Here is an 8553-nt window from a genome sequence, read left to right on the forward strand (position 1 = left end):
AAGATTGCAAAACATAACTTACAGTTTCTCCGGGAGAATACGCGTGAGCCCACTTTGCCAGCTACAATTGTTGCTCTGTCTGCCTATTTTTGCTTCACTGCGCTTATTTTAGTTTCTTTCACAACTAAACCTTTTGGTGTGTTTTTATCCGGCTCAAGGCCATCCCATGTACAAAAAGAAAAGAAAAACCAAACAAAATCAAGAAACACGACACACCTTCTGTAGCTTTGCTTTTCGGCCCACTGCTTCGAATGTTTTTCTGAGCGCGCTTCCACGCATCAAAATTGTCGGCTTATTTAAATGACTTGTAAGTTATTCCCTGATGTGATAGCACACTACGGATGTTCTCGGCTCGTCTTTTTGTACTTGTGGGCAAGGTGAGCCATTCGCGTGCGTGCGCGCGCGCGTGTGTGCGCGTGTGTGCGTGTGTGGGAGAGAGAGAGACAAACTACGAGCAAGAAAGAAGGAAAAGCAGGGAGGTGTAGCAGACGCGAGTCCGGTTCGCTACCACGTACAAGGTCACTTTTGTTCAATGTGCGTTTCTGTCGATCTCTCATTCATTTGCAAGACTGGACGTCCATTCTGTCCGATCGTAGTGCACTACGCCTGAAGCCATAACGCGCATAACTATGGCGCCTCTGTTTGCTTGGTTAAATGCCAGTGTCTTCGAAGCTTCCTTTCGTTTATATATATATATATTGCTAAGCTACGACCTTTCTTCTACTAGTCAAGTATAGCAAACAAATGTATTTGTTGGTCATTCTCTTTATATCGATGTGGTTCAAACAGGGACCATAAAAAACGGTCGCGACAACCAAGCGCGTGATTGGCATTGCAGAAACCGGCCACCACTAGTTCTTGAAGTAAAAAAAAAAAAAGGAGCAGCATCTGTTGCATCACATTACATAAATCTGCCCGGACTTTTTATTTAGGTTCTTTGGTAACTTCCTAAAGCGGGAATATTCACAAAATGGTCGGTCACAACCGTAGTTTGTTTTCACTTCCCGCTTAACTCCCTCGTATTCTTTATTGTTGCTTCTACCACTTTGAATAATGCACCTACTCAGAAGTCTCAGAGGGAGAACGACGCCTAGTCTTTCAATCGGTGCAGTTCGCGCACTATCCAAAAATGCTCTCATGAAGGGGCCTTTCCGGAAATATGGCACCAATGCATCAGGTGACTGGAACAGGCGTGCGTTATCAAAATGGAAGCTCTAGCTTCGATTTAGGATCGCCCACTTACCATGATGAAAGCAGGAACGGAAGAAAAGGAGGCCATAAAGAGGAGGGTGTGAAGGTTGAGGCGGGTGGAAAGAGAGCTGCTGGGTGGGAAGCGCTGCGGATGCATTTGTTTCAACGACGTCGGCGTTACTGGAGCCATCAGCTGCGGGAGACGGCGCCCATAATCGGGGCGTGTTGTTTCGAAACAGCGCGGCCATGAAATGAGCGCTTGTATGGCGCCACCTCATTCGGATAAAGAGATAGAAAAAAAGAAAGACAGCGAAGTCAACCAGGCGAAAGTCCAGTTTGCTACCCTACGCAGGGTGCAGAGTGAAGGCAACTGTGCTTTCTTTCCTTTAGTCGTTCTTTTTTGTCTCTAAACCATTTTCCTAAGAAAAACATGAAGAGGACAGCAGTTTCCCTGCAAGCGCATTACCCTCAGCTTCTCCCGCTATATTTCATGTGCACACAAACCAGCGGACATGGCTGTTATGGCCACAAATTAGTTTACTACACGGATGACTATCTGGCGGTCGACAACCGCAATTGTTTGCTATCGCACGCTCTTGTTTGCAGCCCTAGGGTACTTAAAATAGTAAATGAACCTCTCTTTCTCTTCATTACTCTTTGCGATTAATTTTCGTTGTTTGCTTTTCTCCTATTCTTTACAACAGACGAATGTTTATCATTGTGACATGATTTATTTAGCAAAAAATGTGGGTGTTCCCGCGGGCCCACTTGTTATGCCTCGCATTGCGCAATTTTTTTGAGGTTCGGCAAGACGAACACTACAGATGGTTCGCATCGTTGAACGCCGAATAAAACGAGGGTCGCGAGCCGCTTATAGCGCTGATCCCACGGTGAAAGTCCGCGAGGCTCGTCACGTAGACCGACTGTTCGCATGTCCCCATCCACAACGGAGTGTCTCCGGACGAGACAAGTCGGCGCTCTGAGCTTAGCTCTTATAACCTCTCTTCCTTTTCCCATAAGTCACAAGGCGCAGCATTGTGGAGCGGCACGTGCAATGACTGGTTAGCGTGCGCTGCAGAGTCACGCACCGCGCGTCGTAGACGTTACCGTGGCTCGCCAGCCCTGTTCGATTGATTCGCCCTCTCCTGCAGACGGCGACTATCGGTTTCCGTGTCGGCGCTGCTGGGAGTAATGCGCTTCGCTATCGCACTGAAGCAGATGAAGCATAACACCCCCGTGTCTCCCCATCCCCAAGCCAGGGATGCTCAGAATTCGTTGCCGAGGGCCCGTGACCTTTCAGGGCACTGCTTGCATACGGAAAATGTGCAGTTGGCCAGCTCGCTTGGCGAGCTGCGTGCGAGCGATTACCAATGTCCGACACTCATTGCAGCAGGCTCCCGCCCGTGGTTGCGTGGTAATGAGATCGTATTCTGTATGGGCGGGCATAGTGACCTTTTGCAGATGACCATGTGAAAGTGATTTAGCGGAGACAATCTTGAATAGGGGACATTTGCGTACACGTCTATATGTTACGTAAACGTAAACCTGAAGCACCAGTTCTAAAAATATCACGTAAAGTAAACTTTAAGGAGGTTCTCACACGAATAACCACAGTGCCTGTGGCTGTGTAAATGCTACAGCATTACGAGTTCACGAGTTCAACTTTTGCAATTGTGTTTGTGTTCGGCTTGCTCAGAACGCAGGTACACATAATATCCGATGCAATACGCGAGACGCAATGCACTTTGCGTCACCGGGTAAGCAGAACAACAAAAAGTGAAGGAAAGCAAACATACCATGCGCGGCGATTTCCGAGATCATCGGCCTCACAATGGCTCCTACCTATTCCCATGACTATATCCTGCGCCAGGCATACGCACATGCTTCATTTTCTCTTTTACTTGCCTCTTTTCCTTTGAAGCCAGGTAATGGTTTTCTTCTGAGGACTTTACATCGCAACGTTGACTACGACTTTATCGAATGGTGTAAACAGGATGCATGCATCTTACGCTTTTTTTTTTTGTGACAGATGTCATTTCCTCACATATTTTTCGTGTCTTCTTTCCGTCCTTTTTTTTAGCGACCTTTTCTTTGCAAATCTACTCTTTCTATTTCTATACATCTCTTCTCTGCTTCAGCTTCTTACATTTTTTTCAGAACCCTTAATGTGATTCTTTTTCAGCGCCATGCATGTTTGTTTCTTTCGAAAAATTAGTGTTCATATTATTTCATATTGGCAGAGGTCGAAAATCAAATATTCATTACCAAACGTACCCTTTCCATTTGTGCACGTACCTGTCACCATCGGTCCTCTAAACAACGTTCGCGGGAAATATTTTTGAGATGTCACGCCGACCTATTTCATGTAGTGGATGGAAGCTTTGCCCTCTCTTTCATCTATTTCACAAATAGACAGAGAGTATAGGGAGCCTTTCTTCTTATACTAGCATGATTCCTGTATTGGCTGTCTGCTCGGCCACCTAGACGTCGCCGTTGACATGCCGTGAGAATTGAACTCGCTCCCGAACAATATCGGTAAGGAGTGATTGTAGAGAAGCAGCACACTCTCCGTAGCGTCTGAAATGAGTGGTTGGCCTCCATGGACACTCCATATGCGCTTTCTCCTTGCTGTCATATACACTCTGCGTAGCGTTTGAAATGACGCCACTGGAAAATCTATATGACGCCCCGGAGAAAATGCATATGAAGTTTCTATGGAGACCAACCTCTCCCGCACGCACGCTCACTTCGAGCTCCTTGACGTCGGAAACGCGAGAGCTCCCGTTAGTGCTCGTTCAATTTAAGACGTGACAAAATCAACCGATCACGAGGCTTATTGGCTATCGGCCGCTTATGCCATCTGTTTACCCGTCTGCATGTTGTTTTGCTTCTGGTTGCCTGAGCGTGCCTGGCGTTGCACGCGTATGTGCGGAAAAATGAAAGACTGAAAGTGAAAAACGCTTTCACCGCCTGCATCGGTACCGGCTGCATCTGTACACATCCTTCAAATATATTCACGTTGTAGTGAAAGAGTAGGTATAAAGAAATTGGGAGGAGGTTAACTAGACTGTCAAGTTGGGAAGAAGAGTGGAGGCCACAAAGAGAGAATGAGAGAACATCTATGATCTCACAGTGATCACGTGCACTAGATCCGTGCACAACGCTGACAGAATAAAGTCAGCATTAAATTAGTTTTGCGATTGTTACTCACACACTGCAGTGCACCCAGGCATTATTCTAGCATGAAACCTTTCTTGCACACTGCAGTAGAAGACGACGGGATACACGAACGCCTTTTATGCGAAGTTGTAGGCTGGTATATCTTATTATCATGAGCATTGACAAATAGGCGCACAAAGAGGAGTCATTAACATTAGTTCAGTGATTACAAGTGCGTTAAGATATTATTTAAAAGTTACGGATTTTTTCAGTTTTTGTCATTGAAAAACGTATTGGCAGTTTCTCTCAGGCCACGGTGTAAGATATATACTCTTTAGGTGGGGACATTTCCTGGCTTGCTTGCGAGCCGCGGTCGACCAAATAAAGTAGCGACGGCGCGCGTCTATCGGCCCCGTACGGACAGCAGCGGATACCTATAACAGCGGAAGGACGCAACTTCAGTTAAAACGCACGCGGAGAGCTGGCAAGGACAAGGAACGCGCGCATGCCCTCTCCCCTACGCTGTCCCCTCACCCCGGTGACCTAAAGTCCCTATACGGTGACCTAGTTTCGCGCGCCACTCAATCGTTACGGATTTCCTGCCAAGTGGCGGTTGCTATACCAACGGGAGATTCAACCAACAAAAACCTTTCTGTCTTGAAAGTTACGTCGAACCACCGATAGGTATCCGCTGCCGTCACTGGGCCGATCGGAGCGCGCATTTGCTACTTTATCTGGTCGATCGCGCCATTCGAGTGTCCTCACCTAGGCCGGTATTTTGTAGCGATCGATGCCTTCCCGGTAATAATTCCTTTTTGCGCTTATGGCGCTTTGTCAGTGGTCAAAGCGATGGTCCGCTTGCGTTATCAATGGGATCAGCCGGCTGTGAGTGGTGGATAATAATAGTAGTATAGAATAAGTCATAAGGTATCGCTACAAATTCGCGGCCTAGGTGTTGTTACAAATGTTATGCTGCCGAAAAAGTAGCACAGGCGAAGCATCAATTGCGATAGCAATTTAGTAGGCAGCTATAGGAAATAAGTAATAGTAGTTTTATCGGCCATGTAAACTCGCAGAAATTCGCCTGCTAACTAAAACAACAAGCATGGTGCCACGTGCGCAGAGGCAATCATAAACACGTCTCACTCGATGACCGCTGACGCTCGCTGTCAAGACGCTGGCGTGAGGAAGAGTGTCAGCAGCAGCGAGCGAATTGACCTTCACACTTCATCTCGCTTCAAGACGAACTAAGCGGCGAAAACAAATCGTACACGAAGCTACCAGCCTTCAGCGTACCTAGATTCTGTACTCAGCGCATATCGCTTTAATGATGGTGCCCGCGCGGTCGCGCTCAGTCGCGCCATACGCAGCTGTCGCCGATGTAGAATGTACCCCCCCTCCCCCCCCACGAAGTGAGTGAGTGAAACAACTTTATTGTCGATCCGGCATAAAGGGGGGAAGGGGTAGGGGAATTAAGACATTCCTTGCGTGCGCGAGATCAAGCCACCTTCCTCGGCTCACCCTCGCACGCTTTCACTCGCACATACAGAATACGGCGCGCGGCTACGAGGAGGCGCTGCGGTCGTCGACGTGAGCGGACGCGTTCACATCGGCTCCGTCTTCTACAAATGATTTCGCAGCGATTTCAACTGTATTTTACCGACTATCTTTCACCAACGGATCTGTGAAGTCGAGAGGCATCGACGGATACCCGATTTTGAGGTGGGCCACCATTATTCGCGGATATATTGAACTTTCTGTGCTCTGATCACGCCGCAGCCGCGCTAGGTCAAGGCGTCTACGCCGAACGCTAGGCCTAGCCGGCGCAGCAGCTGCGCGCCGCCGACAGACGGCTTGCCACGTATACGGACTTTTCCCAAGGAAGCGGCACAAGCCGACGAACGTGACTCAAGAATGAGTGTGCAATTGATGGGGGAAGACATTTCCCCCGACGAAATTACCGAAGAAGCCGGATGGAAGACCGCCGGAGCGCGGCAGTTCGAGACCCCGAAACCGCGGGGAGAACCAGACGCACGACATCGACGCAAGAACGGACACGCTCGGCACCGGCCAGCAAGTTACTAAACCCAAGTATATCAAAGGAAAGGTCATGAAGGCGGGACGCATGCCCAGACTACCGAAGGATGAAATCAAGATCGTGGTTTCACCGCAGGGCGGCCTCGACATCGTTAAGGTCGGCGCCCCGACAGTCACCGCCGCCATCTTCGCGGCCGCCGGTATAACTGGAGAAGAAAGCGCGGAAGACACCGTCCGTCCGAACTCACATCAGAACAACGTCGTTGTCAGCACTCCAAAACTATCGAACGCGGACCGCTACGCCAAAATGCGGCAAATTCAGATCAAAGGGAAAGCGCACGAAGTCAACGCGTACGAAACGGCACCCGATAATACAACGAAAGGAGTGATTCGAGGCATCCCCATTGAGGACGGACCCCAAGTGCTGGACAAGAACATCGTAAACCAGAGAAACCCACTGGCACTGGCGGCCAAACGCATCGGAACTACGACCACGGTAGTCATCGCGTTCGACGGACTCAAGGTACCCAACTTCGTCAGGTACGGCGCAACACTAATCCCTTGCAAGTTGTATCGCAAGCAGATTGATATCTGCTATCAATGCGGTCGCCTCGGCCACCGCATGGACGTTTGCCCAAATCCCGCCAACCGCATCTGCCGGGGCTGCGGCCTCCGCAACCCCGACCAAGGACATCAATGCTCGCCCAAGTGTAACCTGTGTGGCGGTGCTCACATGACCGCCGACAAAGCCTGCAACGCAAGGTACAAGACTTCGTACGTGATTCGCAGACGACGATGGGAGCGCCAAAACGCAAATAACCAACTGACGCAGGAAGACTTCCCGCCCATCCAGCCGACCAGACGCAGATCCAGGTCGCGATCGCCTAGCCGGTCCCGGTCTCGCAGCAGGCAAAAACACAGCCGTGCTCCGACGAGATCCAGGTCCAGGACACCAGCTCCCGTAGACAAGGTGAGCTGGGCGGACACGGTCCGGGGCACCGCGCGGGAGGGGGTCGGCAAAGCACCTGAAGTCCCAGAGCACAATCAAAAGGCCGATAACGGCGTCTTAGAGGCGCTAAGGAAAGCGAACGTGGTAATGCGCGAACTAGTCCAAAAGCTAATGCAAGAGATGCGAGAACTCAGACGCGAGCGCGCCGCGGCAGATCAAAATAAACAGAGCGCACAACCCCCGGTGCCGGCGAGCGTTCCTGACGCGGACGCACCGGCCCCGAAAAAACGGGCGATACAACAACAAACGCACGAGGGAGGTTTCGAGAGCCAGGTACGAGCGGAAATTACTGACATCAAGAGAATGCTATGCACCATGCAAAGTACCATTGAGACCCTTCACGCAACAGTCCTTGGGCTCGCAAACAGGACCACTAACCTCGAGGAAAACGTGCAGATGATATTGAATCACTCCGTATTCACGTAAAGCGGACACGTAACGGCGAGCACCGACGCGGGACCTAGCAACCATCAAGGGCAGCCGGGTAACTCACAACCGTTTCAACATGGCCAACGATAATCGAGGGATAGTAATATGGCAGTGGAACTGCCGTGGCTTAGCCGTCAAAAAGGCAGTTCTTCAGCAACACATCAGACACGCAACACGTAAACCGGACGTAATATTACTCCAAGAAACGCTCACGAACGCGGCTACTTTAACAGGTTACAAAACTCACGGCAGCAAAATCGAGGGAAGGGGTCTATGCACGCTCGTAAAGAAGAGTCTCACATTCGTTGACCACGAACTAAGTGGCGTCCAGATGGAACACGCTCTCATCGAACTGATACCCACCAAGCAGAGGAAACAAAGCATATTCATACTGAACGTATACAGCAGTCCGTCGAAACCCCGCCAACGCTTCCGGGCGCTGTTTCAGAAGACGCTCAAGATTGCCGGGTCCAGAACGCTGATTGCAGGGGGCGATTTCAACGCGGCAGACACGGCGTGGGGTTACGGATATGGCACGGCCAAGGGAAGACAACTCGGACAAGACGCTCAGGAACTCGACTTCACGTTAATTACGGATCCTGCGCATCCGACGAGAATCGGCAACTCCACCACCAGGGACACGACCCCGGACCTGACGTTCGTCAGAAATTCCGGGACGACGGACACCACGTGGAAAAACACGTCGACCGACCTGGGGAGCGACCACA

The 8553-nt window shown here is 50.2% G+C and overlaps 1 protein-coding gene across 1 annotated transcript; it reads left to right on the forward strand.

Annotated features, from left to right (window-relative positions):
• The first annotated feature begins 341 nt into the window (after window positions 1-341).
• On the forward strand, window positions 342-7844 carry LOC119456772 (uncharacterized). The gene is given in 3 exon segments (XM_037718595.2): window positions 342-377; window positions 6139-6348; window positions 6350-7844. Coding segments are annotated over 3 exon segments (1719 nt in total). The 3' UTR covers window positions 7823-7844.
• Window positions 7845-8553: the final 709 nt, after the last annotated feature.

Source organism: Dermacentor silvarum, chromosome 6 (assembly GCF_013339745.2).
Source record: "Dermacentor silvarum isolate Dsil-2018 chromosome 6, BIME_Dsil_1.4, whole genome shotgun sequence".
In the NCBI taxonomy this organism is placed as follows: Eukaryota; Metazoa; Arthropoda; class Arachnida; order Ixodida; family Ixodidae; genus Dermacentor; species Dermacentor silvarum.